Below are 16,331 nucleotides of genomic sequence, written 5' to 3' on the forward strand. Positions count from 1 at the left end.
GCTAAGCTGTGTCCAACCCTTTTGCAACCCCAGGGACTATAGCCTGCCAGCCTCCTCTGTCCATGGGGTTTCCCAGGCAAGAATGCTGGAGCGAGTTGCCATTTCCTTCTCCAGGGGATCTTTCTGACCCAGGGATCGAACCCGGGTCAGCTGCATTGGCAACTTTACCACTGAGCCACCTGGGAAGGAGCAATGGAATATTTCCTGTCGTATCAGTAAACAAGGGTGTCACAGTTGACCGCAATTGCAGCCCTCCAGTGTGAACCTGTGAGCCCTAAGGGGACACAAGAATACCTGCTATCTAGCAACCATCAGACTACAGCCACCCCCGACAGTGAGGCCTGAGAAAAGGAAGGAAGCTCAGGATGTGAAGAGCAGATGACCGGCCCTGACAGCTGAGGTCCAATGAAAGCAATGATTTCAGTGACAGACTCTTGCGTCTTCCCACACAGAAAAGTGCCGAAGTTCGTGACTTGGGATATCTGGTTTTCTTTAACAAGACTACCTTTCATTGCAAAACTTCAATATAACCAGTCCCCTGCTCCCCTTCTCAGAGCAGTTCTCTCAGAGTACTTGAGGTGCTGCTTCCCAGGCTTGAAGTCCTAAAACTGCCCACCGAATGGAATGCAACTCTCAACTTTTAGGCTGTGAGTATTTTTTAAGCCGACAGCCACCAAGGCCCCTGACCTGAGCCTGGGCTGGGCTCCACACTGCTGCAGGAATCAAAGGTTGGCGTGATTGCCTCTGAGCAGGGCGGGGGGCGGGGGGAGGCCATCTCAAAGTGAAAGCAGAGCTCCTGGTGGAGGGCGGGGCTTGGGGTGGGGCTGGGGCCGGCCCGTGTGACTGCAGCTGGAAAGCCCCAGCCGTGGGTCAATCCCTCTGGCTGCTGCAGGGACCCCATCGCCCGGGTCCTGCTCTGAGGGCCCGGCCCCACCGGCTTCCCCTGGTGGCCCTGCTCTGCCTGGGGCCCAGCGTCTACTCACCCGGCAGGTATGTCCACGCAGGTAGAGGAGGAGGGCCTCTGGGGTGTTGTGGGCAGGAGGCGGGGATTCGAGGGCTTGAGGACAGTTCCGGTTCTGCCAGTGGCCTTCCAGGCTATCGGCTTCAGCTTAGAGCCCAGAGCAGAATGCCAGCTCAAGTCACAATGAACACACACACACACACACAGATAGGAAGCAAACAGACAGGGACATGAAGACATGCAGACAGATGGAGACTCACGGACAGAGCCACTCACAGACCCTCTGAGGCACACACACACCAGGGGACACCACAGTCACAAAAGTGGCTGCACACCCATGGGCTGATGCGCCTACATGAAACTGCTTATCTGTTTTCCTTGGTACCTGCCATGGTTGGATGCTGGGTCAGGCCCACTCCCTGCTTGGGGGGCTCCTGGTCAAGGGGAAGATACCCCAGACCCTGGAAGTGCCCCTCAGTCATGGGAGAAGTCATGCATAGGTCAGGAACCAGGCGTGGAGCAGGAGGTCTTGACTGTGGTCTGGGGCTCAGGTGGTCAGGGAAGGCTTCTTGCAGGAGGAGCCGCCTGTGCTGAGCCGTGAAGGAGCTGGAGAAGGTGAGAGAGGTCACTGTTGGCAGAGAGAACAGTCTGTACAAAGGTGTGGAGGACACGTGAGTGCATCCGAGTGACCAGAGTGGGTGAGCGAGTGAGTGAGAGAGAGAGGGTAGGAGAGGAACCTGCAGGGGCCAGGTGCTTCCTTGAATGCTGAGCTGAGCAGGAGGGTGTGCTTCTCCTGAGGGTGATGGCAGAGCGGGGTGGGGACGAGTGTTATATTTTGTTGCTGAATTAAGGGAAGCCTTTTTTAAATTGGTACTTATTTATTTATTTTTGGCTATGCTGGGTCTTCATTGCTGCGGGGCTTTTCTCTAGCTCTGGCCAGTGGGGGCTGTGCTCTGTTGTGGAGGGCAGGCCTCTCTCATTTCAGTGGTTTCTTTTGCTGTGGAGCACAGGGTCTAGGCACGCGGGCTTCAGTAGCTGCAGTTCGGGGCTCTGGAGCACAGGCTCGATAGTTGGGGTGCAAGGGCTTAGTTGCCCCGCAGCAGATGGGATCTTGCCGGGTCAGGGATCGAACCCACCTCTCTTGCATTGGCAGGTGGATTCTTTCCCACTGAGCCACCAGGAAGCCTCAAGAAGGGAGGCTTTAAGCGCCTCTTTGTTGTTGTTCAGTCGCTCAGTCGTGTCCGACTCTGCGACCCCATGGATGCAGCACGCCAGGCCTCCCCGTCCTTCACCATTGCCCGGGGTTTGCTCAGATTTAGGTCTGTTGAGTCGGCAATGCCATCCAACTATCTCATCCTCTGTAGTGCCCTTCTCCTCCTGCCTTCAGTCTTTTCCAGCACCAGGGTCTTTTCTAACTCTTTGCATCAGGTGGCCAAAGTATTGGCGCTTCACCTTCAGCATCAATCTTTCCAATAGTTATTCAGGATTGATTTCCTTTAGGATTGACTGGTTTTGATCTCCTTACAGTCCAAGGGACTCAAGAGTCTTCTCCAACACCACAGTTCAAAAGCATCGATTCTTCGCCACTCAGCCTTTTTTGTGGTCCAACTCTCACATCCATACATGACTACTGGGAAGGTCATAGGTTTGAGTCTACAGACATTTGTCAGCAAATAATGTCTCTGCTTTTTAATATGCTGTCTAGCTTTGTCATAGCCTTTCTTCCAAGGACCAAGCGTTTTTTAATTGCACGGCTACAGTCACCGTCTGCAGTGATTTTGGAGCCCAAGAAAATAGTCTGTCGCTCTTTCCATTCTCCCCGTCTGTTTGCCATGGAGTGATGGAACGGGATGGCGTGACCTTCGTATTTTGAATGCTGAATTTTAAGCCAGTTTTTCACTCTCTTTCACCTTCATCAAGACACTCTTTAGTTCCTCTTCACTTTCTGCCATAAGGGTGGTGTCATCTGTGTAGCTGAGTTTATCGGTATTTCTCCTGACAATCTTGATTCCAGTTGTGCTTCATCCAGCCCAGCATTTCAAACGATGGACTCTGCTTAGACATTAAATAAGCAGGGTGACAATATACAGCCTTGACGTACTCCTTTCCCAATTTTGAATCAGTCCATTGTTCCATGTCCAGTTAAGAACTTTTTAAAAATAGGCTTTTCTGGAGTTTAAGAAAGCTATTTCTAAGCAGGTAATCCATCACCTCCAAATAATGACATTTTTATCAGGTCCTTCCCAATATTTATACCTCTTATTCATTTTTCTTGCCTTATTGACTTAATTAGATCTTCTAGGCAAATGTTGAATGCTGAGAGCACACATGCTTGTCTTCTTCCTTCTTTCAGAAGAATCTTACCCGCAGAGAAGGGCTTTAGGGGAGGTTTATATTTTGGCAAGACCCCCGACCCCTCTAAGGAGATGGAATCCAGGGGGTCTAGGAAGGAGTACAGGTAGGACCTGTGACCAGGTGATGGGGGGATGACGGGTGGGAGGTACAAGGGAGACGCAGTCCTCTGCCCCCGGTGGCTACTTGGGAGCTTTGAAGGATGGGGTGATGGCCCAGTCCCTGGGGAGTTGGAAAGATCGGGACTGCGATGGGATACCTGGGAAGAGCTGCTATAGGAGGGCAGGCCTGGGGAAAGTGGGTAGAAGCTAGGGTGGAGATACCCAGTGGTGAGGGGAGTCCAGACCTGACTTGGTCACAGATAGGGTGGCCTCAGGTGGGAGCTTCCAGTAAGCATGGCTTCTGGGTGGTGTTCCCACCCCTGTTACTGGCCCTGCAGTGGGCGCGATACCCTGACCTGGAGAACATGGGTCTCAGGGTGCAGCCCAGGCCTGTATCTCCTGGCTCCTGAAGTTCAGCTGAGGCCAAGGTGCAGGGGCCAGGGCCTCTGAACACTCAGGGCAACAGACAGAGAGAGAGAGAGAGCCAGGAAGAGGCCCCATGGCTGGGGAGGCAGGCCCGGGACGGGGCCACTGCAGAGTCAGCAGGGACTCTGCAGCCCAGAAGACACCAGCCTGACACCCAAGAGGGCCCGCACAGGCAGGGGTGATCTTCACACTGAAGGCTCACTGCCCCCGCAGGCTGCCTCTGGGCAGTAAGGAGGGGTGGAGGGACAGAGGTCCCCAGGCCAGTGAGGCGGCCCCATCTCCAGGGAGCCAGTCCAGGGCCTGATGAGCAGGCAGGCGGCACAGCACAGCCCACGGACTGCTGGGAGGTGGAGGCGACTGCACCCCAGATTCTGAAATCAAGGTCAGCGCTGGGGAGCAGAGGGAGAGGCTGGGAGGAGGAGCTGCCTGAGCAGAAGCCGGGAGCTGGGCTGGGTGCAGGCCCAGGAGGCCCGGGCATCAGGCTGGAGGAAGTTCAGACCATGATGGGGGCGAGGGCGGCTTCTAATGCCAGGCTGTGGGGAGCCACAGAAGGGTTTAAAGCAGGAGAGTGACCTGATTGACTGGTGCCTCCTGAAGGTCAAGAATGACTTGGGAAGATGCTGAAGCAGGATTCAGGGAGCAGCGGGCAGAGGGAACACCAGGGGGCCTCGATGGGCTTTGGGATGAGGTGGTCAGGCAGGGTGGCTGGGTTTCAAGTGTCTGCCTCTGTTACCTCCCGTGAGACCCAGCCGCCAGCTGCCCCTTTTCCCCCAGAATTTTCCCCTAGGCTTCCTGGAGAACTTCAAGTCTGAAGCCACTCCTGGCATCTGGCAGCCTGCCCATCTTCAGACCCTCTGCCAGAAGAAAGGGTTCCCTGGGCAGCAACGCTGGGCTGCTGCTACTGGGAGACAGGGTTCAGCCTCTGCTCCCAGGTTCCTAGCCAGACCTGGGCTGGTCCTGACTCCCCGCCCCTGAGCTGTGTGGCTTAAGGCAAGACCCTGCCCCTCTCTGAGCCTGTTTCCTTATCTATAAAGTGGGGAGAATGTCACCCTGTCACTTTGTTGTCATGGGGATCTGACAGTGCCAGGCATTGGACCGAGCATACAGTAGGTGCTTACTAGGTGCGAGCTCTTGCCAACCAAGGTAGGATGGCTTGTCCTGCCCCCACACTCCCTGGAGACAGAGCCCAGAGCAGGGCAGGCTGGGCCCCGCTGGAATGGCTCCTTCACCACTCCTGCCCTTGCTGGGCACCGGGGGGCACTGCGGGGGGTGGGGAGCGGCGGGGTCAGAAGGCCGCTGGCACAATGCTCCCTGCTGTGTCGGGGCTGACCTGAGGGCATGGTCCCTGAGTCCTGGCATCTGGGGGAACCATGACCTGTGGCCAGGGCGGGGCTGATAAGGCTCGAATGAAGCACCTGGGCCGGCCCCTCCCTCGGGACAGCCTCCTTCCAGCTGCTCAGCTGCCTCTGGGAGAGGAAGATAGGCCTCAGCAACCCCCTGCATGTCTGCCCCTAGACAGACATCTTGCTGGCAGGTGCGGGGAAGGGGGTGGGTTAGGGGATGGGCCCTGCCCATCCTGGTGTCAATCACCCCAGGCCCACTGAGGCCTGCAGAGAGGCCACTCCAGCTCAATATCACCCAAGGCTCAGGTGCTGGATCCAGCCTGGCCTTTGTCCCCGTGGTGGGGGGTTGCCAGGAGATGGGGGGGTAGCTCAGCCTCTGGTTGGTCAGTGACTTCAGCAGGTCCTGCCCTCTTTTGGGCCCTAGTTCCTTGGGCTGAAGTGAAAACTTGCTGGCCCTCACCAACTTCAAATTGTCTTTACACAGTGGGGTGTGTGGGAGGTCCCAGCAGGCCAAGAAGTTTCTCTTCTTTTTCCCCAACAGCCAGGCGAGGCTGAAAGGGGGTGGGGATGAGCAGAGACTGGGGGAGCCTGGAGGTGGTGAGGGCCCTGTGCTCAGGCCCCCATGCCCTGGAGACGCCCTCCCTGTCCTCTACGGGGCCAGCGGGGAGGAGATCATGGGTGAGAATCAGAGTTAGGAGCCTTCAGCCCCTGGTTAAATATAGAACCAAGGCCCCTCCCACAGCCTTCCCTGAAGGCTGCAAGGCCTCGATAAGCCCTGGGTGGCCTGGGCCAGCCCCCTCCAACCTGACCCCACCCCCGTCCAGTGCTGGGACATCCAGGGAAAGGGGTGGACGTCTTCCACAGGGGGCTGTTGAGCTCCGCTTTGAGCAGAAGCAGTGAGTGTGATGGCTGAAAGGGGGTGAGCTGAGGGGTGAGAGGGCAGTGAAGGTACTGTCGAGGGGGTAGACACGCTAGGCCTCAGGACTCGAGGTTCAGGAAGCTCTGGCCGTGGCTGCTGAGCCCACTCTGGGGACTGTGGGCTGCGGGCTGGGCTAAGCCCTGGGATCTGCACCTTCGTTTCCCTCTCCAGCTCTGGTGGGAGGGTCTGGCTTGGCAGACCCAGCGTGGGTGGGTATTCAGGGGAGACCGTCATGGAAAATGGTGCCAGGGGAGGCTTCCTTATAGAAGTAGCTGTCCGTGTCTGCAGAAGCAGCTGCATCCTGGCATAAGGACGGCTCAGGCCACGGGAGCTGCCTGGCGACAGTTCCTTTTGACAGCTTTGGGGTCACCTCTGGTGGTGGTGGGAAGCTTCCCTGACCAGCGCCTGGGCCCCCACACGCCCTCTGCGGATCTTATGGGGTTTTGGTGTCTGCTCCCGGGGACTGGTCGCCCCACCACCACCCCACCCCGAGTTCCTGAGCTTCCCTTTCACCCCCAGCTCCGCTGCTGCCAAGATGCCGTTGCCACAGACACAGGCCTCTGGGCTGGAGCTGCACCGCCCCCAGGAGCCGGTGGAGCCGCACACCCCAGCCCAGGGCGCCCGATGGGCGAGCAGCGAGGACGCGCCCGGCGCCCAGCACGAGGGCTTCAGGCCTGGCCTGGGCACCTTGCGGCGGGCCCTCTCGAGGGCGAGCCAGCGGGCCTCGGTTCGAGCCTCCCGGGGAGACGCAGGGCTGCTCAGGCTCAGCGGCCGCTTCCTGTTCGGGTCTTTGCGGCGCACTCCAGACAACTGCCCTGCCGTGGACCAGACCGGGGTGACCTCGGAGCCAGGGCCAGCCTGCGGCAGGAAGGGGTCCTCCAAGGCCAAGGAAGATGTTGGCCGGCGGTTGTCCACGGGGGCGGGGCCTGAGGAAGCCAAAGGTGAGGGCTGCCCCGCCCCCACTGAGCAGGGGAGGAAACCAAGGGGGGGGGGGTGGCGGGGCCCAGGCTTCTTGATGGGTTACCCTCCTCAGCCACCCCAAACCCCTACCGCGGCACAACTGCACGGTAAAATTCTTCCAGCGTTTCAACAAGGGCAGCCGAGAAAAGTGAGGCTCAGAGAGGTTAAGTGACTTGCCTCACGTCTCACAGCTGGGAAGTGGAAAAATGAGATTTGAACCCAGATCTGCAGGGCCCCAGAACTCCACGGGCTTCCACAGCCTGGCTCCTGGCCAAACCGGACTGGTGGACAAGGCACTGGCCCAGTCAGATCACAGGATCACGGAGGGTGCCTGGGAGCCAAGACCGCCTGGAGGCGAGATTAGGGGGCCACCCAGGAGATGAGCCCTGAAGAGGGCGCGCAGGAGAAAGTGGAGGGCTCCTGGGGGTGGAGGCTGGTCCAGAGCGGGGAACAGCGGGGAACAAGAAAGGCTGAAGCTGGACACCGCGGGCAGGAACCTGGGCATCCAAGGGCACGCCCAGACTGAGCTCTGGCCCCACTGGACCTGAGTCAGGACTGCACTGGAGGCCACCAGGTCCAGCTCCATGCAGGGAGCAGCGGCCGGTGTAGGGGCTGAAGGCAAGGGGAGGCAGGACCCATCCCAGGCATGATCTGAACCAGACTTGGGACCTGGGATCTGCCTCTTCAAAGGCAATTCCGAAGGACATAGAGCAGTCGGGTCCCTCGTTCCTGGTGCAGGCCTTCCGTAGCGCTCTGGGGCCAGGCAGCCCAGCCCAGGGTGTAGGGTCGGGGCCGACCAGCTTACCTGGAGCCCCCCCTTCACTGGCCCTCTTCTCGCCCGACCTTGCAAAAGGCACGTCCGTGGCAGACCTCATCTCTGAGCGGCAACTCCTAGCCGCCTTCGAGCGGCTGCGGCACCTGGAGACGGGGCTAGTGACCGAGAAAGCCTCGTGCACCTTCCAGCAGGACCCCACGGGCTTTGCGCGGCGCGCCATGGACGTGTGCCTGCACTACGACGGGCTGGCCGCGGAGATCGGCGCCATCGTGCGCGAGACGCTGGGCCCGGATGGCGTGGACGCAGCCGCGCTCGCGGAGCTGGCCCGAGTGGTGCGCGCGGAAGAGGAGGCCCACCCGGAGCCCCCCGCAGACGGCGACTTTCTGCGCACGCCGCGCCGCTGGCGCCAGTACTGGGAGGACGCCGTGCGGCGGAGCGCAGAGGAGCGCGTGCGGCAGGCGGGCGCGGGGGAGGCCCCGGGGGCGCCCGACGCTGCCCCCGACTTGGCGCGGCTCCTGGCCGAGCTCGGCGCTTTGGTTCGCCGCGACCTGCAGAAGGTGCAGCGGGAGGTGCACCCCGCTTACGCGGCCGCCGGCTTCCCGGCGTGGGCGGCCTACCTGCGTGCCTTCCACGGCGCGGTGGCCGGGCGCCTCCAGGAGCTCGCGCACGACGCCCGCGGCTGCGAGCAGCTCTACGTGCTGCTGGACTGGGCCGCCAACGTCTACAGCAGGTGAGGCCCGGGCCGGCGGCCGGGGGGTGGGGCGAGGGCGAGGAGGGGCTGGCACTGCCCGCCCGCGAGGCCTTCGGGAACCTGCTCTGAAGGGCACAGGGCACCTTTCTCCTCCTTTTCCTCCCTGGGAGAGTGCTGGCTGTTAGGCACCCAAGATCCCAGATCCGGGAGCCCTTTGACATTCTCTCCTCCCCCTCCCAGACCCTGGTGCTCTCCCTCTCGGTTCAGAAGCTGGAAAGCGCTATGGGCGGGGTTGCTTCCGAGGCGGCGAGCCCGGGGAGTCCCCCCTAAGTCCACGCGGGGCCTTTAGCGAACTGGCCAAGGGCGCCCCCTCCAGGCTGGACACAACCACGGCTCACCGCGCTCTTGAGGGCTGGCTTTCACCCCCACTCTTGCTTTGGATGGACACCTCGGTTCAGGGCTCTGCAGACGTGATGGGGTGGGTCCCCGGTGCCCCTGAGCGCTCCCCAGCTCCCCAGGCAGGCGGGCAGTTGGAGGGGCGCCAAAGTGCTGGGCTCCTTAATATTCTGCGTGGCTGCAGACAGGCGCCCGCCCCGGTGTGGGCTGGATTCTAGCTGGACCCTGAACTGCAAGGTCCTGGGGGCGTTTAGAGCTCAATTTGGGTGAACCCCGAGCGAGAGGGTGGAGGTCACTCCCGAAGCAAGCTGGTCGAGGTCCATCCGGACTGCCTTCTTTATGCTTTCGGGGCACGCTCCGCCGACTGCTTAGCCAGGAAATCCTGAGGTGGGAAGCCCGGCGGAGGGGCGCTTGGCACGGAAACCTGGAGGGCAGGCTGGGGTGCCGGGCGTGTGAACGGAAGCCCAGATTCCGGGCCTCACAGCGATGGCATTAGGCTTTGAGCCAAGGCAGAGGGCAGTGGGGACAGCCGCGGCCGCATCAGAGTCCAGCCCAGACCTTCAGGCCCCGCCCTGCCTTCCAGTCCTGATTTCCTGGGCTCCCAGGACCAGGCTCTGCCCTCGGAGCCGCTGCCCCCACTCCTGGCACCGGACGTCTGGGCCCAACTGGAAGATGACTACACCAGCTTCCTGGAGGTGAGACGGGGCGGGGCCGGGCCGAAGGGGGCGGGGTCCAGGTAGAGGGTGGTCAATGCCAGCCGGATAGGGAGGCGCAGTGCACATGGTCTGAGCATCTCTCCGCTCTGCGGCCTCGGGCGTGGGCCTGTGCCCCGGCAGGGGTGCTCTTGTCGCCAAGGGCGTGCCCTAGGACTTGGAGGTAGGGGGTCTCCCTCCTGGGAGGGTCTCACCGCGGCCCCTTCCCTGGCCCGCACAGACCAAGATCGCGAGCTGCTTCGATGGCATCCTGCAGCTGGAGCAGAGTCGCTGGGCAGCTGCGGAGGCCCCCGAAGAGCTGCGGGGCCTCTACCACACGCCACTCTCCTTCGACGTCTGCATGGTGCGCCGGAGGGAAGGCCGTGGGTTTAGGCCTCTGGCGGTGGAGACTCTCTTATAAGGCACAGTCACAACAGCCTCTCCCCATCGAACGGGGGCCTGAGGCCCCACGTGGGGCGCGGGCAGAAGTCCTCGGGTCTCATGACCAGGCTGGGAGCGCGAGGCCACAGCTCCCAGCTGAGCGGGGCGGGGGGGACCCCGTGGATGTGCGGAGCTGGGAGGGCTGACCCCCTGGAAAACGGGGCCCCTGGAAGTCGGAGCCGAGACTGGGAGGCAGAGCGGGGAGGGTGGAGACGTCCCTGCCCCACGATTTGGCGCTGGGGCCATCGGGACAGAGGGCTCAGACGCGCTCGCTCGCAGCTTGTGGCGGAGCACGTGAAGGCGGCCGGCGCCATCTCCGCAGAACTGGAGTCCACCACGTTGGGGATCTGCGCGCGGGCGCTGGGGCTCTTCCTGCACAGGTGCGGGCGAATCCTGGGCCGGGATGTGGTGGGCGGGGTGGCCAGGGTGTGGACGCTGGTTGTCCCTGAGGAGGAACCATTCATCCCGTTACCTCGGAATTCGAGATTCCGGACAACTAGGAGGGAGAAACCTGGAGGGCGGACTCGGGGTCTTAGCAGCCAGGGAGAGTCTCCAAGGCCCCTGCGTACCCCGCCCCCCAGGTTCGAAAAGGCTTTTCTGGAGTCCGGGGCGGTGACCGAGCCTAACCTGTGCGCCAGCATCAATGCCTGCGAGGAGCTCAGGTGGGTTTGTCCCGCGGTGCCAGGCGCGACCGGCAGGGGGCGCGCGAGCCCTGGGAACCGCAACGCAGACGTTGGCCCTGCGGCCCCAAAGCGGCCATCCGCAGAGGCCTTCTGAAGGGGACGCCCTCTCCGTGCTCGGCCCCGCCCCTGTCCCAGCCATGGGGTCCTCTCTTGGCCCCGCAGAGCTGAGGCCCTGGGAGGGACGCAGGGAGCTTCAGGGCTGAGCAGAGGCCGAGGTTCCAGCCACCCTTGCCCAGCTCATCCCTGCCACCCAGGGCTCCATTTCTCCTCCCTCATCCCACTCAGTCTTCTTACTTTTAGGGACCCTGTCTCTTCTTGGAAGCCTGCCTCCCTCCCGACCCCAACCCTCAGGGCCTTGCTGGTGCTGGGGCCTGGGCTCCTCTGCCTCCAGGGGACAGTGGCCCTCCCCTGTGGGCTGCCAGAGCCTTCAGCCCCAGGCCAACCAGTAATGTCCCCCAACTGAAGACGCATCAGCAACTGCTGATGGCGTGATGTCCCCACGGACAGACGGGAATGCAGTGTGGGGGCTCAGAAAGGCATCGCCAATGGTCCACAGTCACGCAGGCAGTACTTGTTGGATCTGGGAACCCAAAGCACGACCGTGATAAGGCGCTGGCTCACTAACACTCTTCTGTCCCTAGACTGTGCCAGGCTGGTCCTGGCACAGGGGACTCAGGTGTAGGCCATCTCTGGTCAAGCCCTGGTAGAAATTTAGCCTGCCTTTCTGTGTCCCTGCCTTTCTGGAGAAGGAAATGGCAACCCACTCCAGTACTCTGGCCAGGAAAATCCCATGGATGGAGGAGCCTGGCGAGCTGCAGTCCATGGGGTCACAAAGAGTTGGACTCGACTGAGAGACTTCACTTTCTGTGTCCCTGGGCTGCAAACTGGGAGAGCCTAGCCCTGTCTCCTCAATGATGAAATGGGGACATTGTGATATTTGGAGAGGCAGTTATGAGGCTCAGAGGGCTTCTCTGGGGGCTCAGAGGATAAAGAATCCACCTGCAATGTAGAAGACCTGGGTTCAGTCCCCGGGTTGGGAAGATCCTCTGGAGAAGGGAATGGAAACCCTCTCCAGTATTCTGGCCTGGAGAATCCCATGGACAGAGGAGCCTGGCGGGCTACTGCCCATGGGGTCACAGAGTCAGACTCGACTGAGCGACTATCCCGAGCGTCTGAGGAGGGCCTCTGTGCCAGGAGGGGCTGTGCTGCACTCTTCTGTCGCCAGGAGGGATGAGGTCTGGCTCAGCCCTGCCACAGGGGCCCTGCCATGCGGTGGGACCTCGACACTCCCCTGGCCCACCCCTCCGTGCTCGGCTCCTGGGCGCACTGCCGCCCCCTCACGTGACGGCTCCCAGGGCTTCTCCACTGTGCCGTCCCAGGGGGCTGCCCTTCACACTACAGTCTGAGTGATCGGAGCTGGGGTGGCACCCAGCCTTCACGGCTGTATGCCAGGCCGTGAGCCCTTGCCCACTTTCCCCAATCCTGGCCCCTCCCCCTCCCCAGGACTCACCTTCTGGCCAAGTTCCCAGAAAGCTTTGGAGAGCTGGAGAAGGCCCTGGGGGCTGCCGCCCGAGCCTTTCAGAAGCGGCTGCTCCAGGGCTTGCAGGGCGCTGTGCAGGTGAGGGGGGGGGCCCTTCTCTCCCCACTTTCCTTGCCCAGCAGGTGCGCCCTGTGTCCCGGAGCCCGGGGGCCCAAGTCACAGCACTCATTTACCGTAGGGGCGTGTTGGGGTGGTGTTTCGGGGGCAGGCAGGGAACCCAGACAGGTTCCCAGCTGAGCAAGAACAGTTGGGAACAATTGCCTTCTTCCTTCACGTCCTGGGCTTCTCTGGTGGCTCAGATGGTGAAGAATCCGCCTATAATTGCAGGACACCCAGGTTCCATCCCTGGGTGAGGAGAATCCCCTGGAGAAGGGAATGGCAACCCAGTCTAGTACACTTGCCTGGGGAATCCCATGGACGGAGGTACAGTCCATGCGGACACAAAGAGTCGGACACGACTAAGTGACTAACGCTTTCACTCTCCTCTCAGAGACGAACTCTGAGACTCTCAGAGGACCCTCTCCACAGAGCGGGTGCATCCAGGGAATGGCGCCTCATCCAGCCCCTCAAGGCGCCCCCAGGACTCCCAAGGCAAGGCCTGGCTAGAGGCTCAAACTCCAACCATGCCCACGGGGCCTGCCGGCCTGAAGGAGGCAGTCTCAGAGTTTTCTCATCAGAGAAAGGTCTAGAGCCAGGAGAGGGGCTGTCCCCAAGATACCGTAGAGAAGGGGGTCAGCAACCCAGACTTTCTTCCTGATGCCAGCTCGCCCTTTGTCCTGAATTGCCCCTGTCCGGAGCCATGCCCTGGGTGCCCAGGGGAGGGTCTAATGGGTGCTGGGGGTCAGCCCTCGGCCAACTGCCCACTGCTCTACCCCCAGCCGCTCTTCAGGGTCCTGTGCACCAAGGCCTGGCTGACCCAGGACCTGCTGCAGCCCCTCATGGACAAGGTGGTGGCCTTCTCGGGCCTCCTCGAGCACATGGCCCCACCCCTTGCCCAGGTATCTGGGGGCGGGGGTGGGTGCTGGTGGGGATATGCCCTGGGCTCCTCCCGGTGACCCTGACCTCTACCCCCAGGAGACTCTGCAGCAGGTGCACCGCTATGTTGTCCGCGAGTACCTGGCGCAGGCGCTGCAACCCCGTGAGCGGCTCCGGGGTGTGGACCGCCGGAGTGGCTCCCAGAAGATGGGCCTTGAGGCACAGGCCATCGGCAATACCTTCCAGGGCTTGGTAGGAGCATCACCCGACTACCCCGGGGTGCTGGCCTTCTTGGGGGTTCTCCAGCCCGCGGACCTTCCAAAAGTGCCCCGCTCAGTCTGATTTCAGCTCGCCCCCTGTAAGAGACCCCCCCAGTGGGCAGGCTTTGGCGAATGATTCGCGGCACTCTCCGCGTGCAGGGGCAGGGCCAGGTGGGGAGGACACGTAGCATATGTTTGCGTTGATTTGCATGTACTTTGTGGAGGATATAGGGGAGGGATGAGGGTCGCAGCCCCGTCTGATGGGCGGGCACTGTGTGGGACCTCTCCTCCACCCCACCCCCAGCAGAGCGAGCTCAGGCATGTCCTCCCCACAGAGACACCCCTCATCTGGGCCGCTGGTCCCCGACTCCCCGTCTGGTGCCAGGCAGGCCTTCCCCGCGGGGCCTGGGCTCACCTGCCTGAGCAGACACGGAAAGCCTCTTCTGTGCTGTGTGGTGGGGAGGGAAGAGGAACCCTGAGCCGGGCGTGTCCCCTTCTGCAGGGCGGGAGGCATCTCGGTGGGACCGCGGTGATGGCTGCAGGAGGGCTAAACCGGGCACTCACCGAGGGGCTGCAGGCGGGGGCGGGGGTGGCCCACCGAACCCTCGTCTCCGCAGGGCTCCCAGGCCACATGGCTGGGCCAAGCTATCCCATGCGTGGCTGACATACTGGGCGAGACTTACAAAGATGACATCAGGCGGCACCTGGAGACGCTCATCAGAAGCTACCCGGACATCAGGTTCCTACCTTGGAGCTGGTTCTGGGGACGGGAGACAGGGAGGGGGCCTCGGGGCGGGGCTCGGACTAGCACCGGCCTCCGTGCACAGGTGCCAGCAGCCTGACCTGCGGGCCCTGGACCCTCAGGCTGTGGGGGCCCTGGTGGGATCCTCCCTGCCCTTCCCCGGTGTTCTAATCTCACCGTCCTCATTCAGTCTTGTGGTCCCTGGAGTCTGAAGGGAGCCAGAGCCTTCCTCCAGCGAGTCTTAGGGGGAGGCACCAGCCCCCAGCTCCGGGGGAGAGCCCTTTCTGGAAGCCCCAAGACCTGCCAGCAGGAAGAAGGCTTTGATCCTAGGGTGTGTGTTGGGGGGGTGCTGAGTCATCACGCACGTGGAAATCCCAGCTGAATCTCCTCATGGCCTTGGAGATTCCAGGATGGGGAGTCTACAGAAAGCCCAGGCCTAGCCCCTTCCTGGTCCCCTGCCCCGCCCTGCCCCACTGGAGAATCCTCTGATCCCAGCCCCCTGCATCTGTTTGGCCTTATTCAGAGTAACTGCGCATAGGCGGAAGGTTCCCCTTCTGGCCCCTCGGGGTTTTCCTGCGCAGGCTGGCCGGCCCTCCCTGGCTGCGGGAGACAGTGCTTCCAGCTCTTTGGGGTGCCCGGGGCGGGAGGGGCGGCACACTGGGCCAAGCTTCCCACCCCACGTGCCTCTCTGCTTGCCGCTGGGCCGGGGCTCCCCAGCAGGGTTCTCAGGGGAAGAGGCTCTGACTCCCCTGCCTGCCCCACTCCTGGCATCGCGGCATGGCAGCCCCCTGCTGCCTCCCTAGGTCCACTAGGTTTCCGGAACCTCTGCCTGGGGCTCAGAGGCCATTCCCATCAGGCTTGCCTCTTCCCGTCTCCGCCGGGCTTTGCACCCTTCAAGACCCAGGCACCCCCAGGAATGCTGGGTGCCCTAGCGCTTCCAGTCCGAGCCCCGGGGTCCCCTTCGCCCTCGGGTCCGGGGTGTCACTGGAGCTGTCGAGTCTGCAGCGGGGGCCCGCGTGTCTCTGCAGGCGGGACCACGTGCTGGCCATCCTGGCACTGCGCCGCCTGGGCCGCCGTCGGAACCAGCACTTCCTGCGCCATGCTCAGGCCATGCTGAGGGCTGCCGCCAAGGCCGGGGTCTCCGGGGCCGCCGGGGGCCGCGTGCTCTTCGAGGAGATCGAGTTGGGCACCGGCGTGGACGTGCTGGTCACCTGCATCTAGCGCTGCTGGCCTGAAAGGGGGCTGCCTGGGGGACGGAGGGGTGGCCACCTGCCCCTAGGGACTGAGCCCCAAGCCGGCGACCCGGGAGGCAGCCCCAGCACAGCCCCAGGCCTGAAGCCCGCCCGTGGGGGACCATCCATCCTCCTCCTCCTGATGGCCAGGGGAGGTCATGCCAGGCATGCCAGCAAGCCTGAGAGGCATTCCAGGCATTTGGAGGAGGATTTGGTGCAGAAGTTCCCTTTGGTACTGCCCACCCAGGAAGGCCTCCCTGTCTAACTGTCCTGCACCACCCCAATGTGAAAATGAAGAACAGAGTATTTATTTTTAAACTAAACATGAATTAAAATGGTATCTGTCTAAGGAGAGGCGGGGCCAAGTTGACTGCAGACAGAAGGTCCCTGTCCCCATACACCCAGGGGCTGGCCAGAGGTTCTGTGCTGACTGCCTTTTCCTGCCCACTGTACCAACAGGGAGACTGAGGCAAGTCTGAACTGGGAAAGCCCACCACTGTGGTTACAGAGCAAAACAAACTTCAACCCTGGTTTCCCGGGGCCACTGGCCTCACATGCCAAGTGAGCCTTGTCCCACAGGCGTGGGCACTGCTCTGTCCTGTTCTAAGCAAGCCTGCACCCTGGCAGATAAGGAAAGGCCAAAGCTTGTTCAACAGCTTGAGGTATTTGGGTTAGATGTTCGAGGAACTTCCCAGCAGTGAAAGTTGTGTGCTGCCGCAGGGCAAGTGTGAGCCTGGAGTGAGTGTGTGGAGGGGTGGACCCTGCCGGTCCTGGCTCTGGACATGAGGCTGCAAGGAGCTTACTCCGGCCTGACCCCTGCAAACCTCCCTCTTCATGTTTCT

At 61.9% G+C, this 16,331-nt stretch overlaps 1 protein-coding gene across 4 annotated transcripts; it reads left to right on the forward strand.

The window, feature by feature from the left end:
• Positions 831-15,841, forward strand: EXOC3L4 (exocyst complex component 3 like 4). 4 transcript variants are annotated; one of them, XM_018066045.1, is made up of 13 exons: positions 831-990; positions 1,537-1,576; positions 6,622-7,043; positions 7,916-8,567; positions 9,508-9,619; positions 9,858-9,980; positions 10,337-10,437; positions 10,639-10,719; positions 12,244-12,358; positions 13,159-13,278; positions 13,355-13,507; positions 14,133-14,254; positions 15,286-15,841. In XM_018066045.1, exons 3-13 carry the CDS (start codon positions 6,638-6,640, stop codon positions 15,476-15,478), a joined length of 2,178 nt encoding a protein of 725 aa, XP_017921534.1. In that variant the 5' UTR covers positions 831-990; positions 1,537-1,576; positions 6,622-6,637; the 3' UTR covers positions 15,479-15,841. The 4 variants fall into 4 exon arrangements, with proteins under 4 accessions (XP_017921534.1, XP_017921532.1, XP_017921533.1 ...); XM_018066043.1 differs by lacking the exon at positions 1,537-1,576 and having other exon boundaries at positions 3,315-7,043; XM_018066044.1 differs by lacking the exon at positions 1,537-1,576.

The sequence above is a fragment of the Capra hircus genome, chromosome 21, assembly GCF_001704415.2.
Source record: "Capra hircus breed San Clemente chromosome 21, ASM170441v1, whole genome shotgun sequence".
NCBI classification, from domain to species: Eukaryota; Metazoa; Chordata; class Mammalia; order Artiodactyla; family Bovidae; genus Capra; species Capra hircus.

Excerpts from the sequence above, each read along its gene's own strand:
- EXOC3L4 (XM_018066045.1), top strand. The coding sequence starts at position 6,638 with ATGCCGTTGCCACAGACACAGGCCTCTGGGCTGGAGCTGCACCGCCCC. Across the intron at positions 7,044-7,915 it reads GGGGCCTGAGGAAGCCAAAG|GCACGTCCGTGGCAGACCTC; the intron begins GTGAGGGCTGCC and ends ACCTTGCAAAAG. Across the intron at positions 8,568-9,507 it reads GCCGCCAACGTCTACAGCAG|TCCTGATTTCCTGGGCTCCC; the intron begins GTGAGGCCCGGG and ends CCTGCCTTCCAG.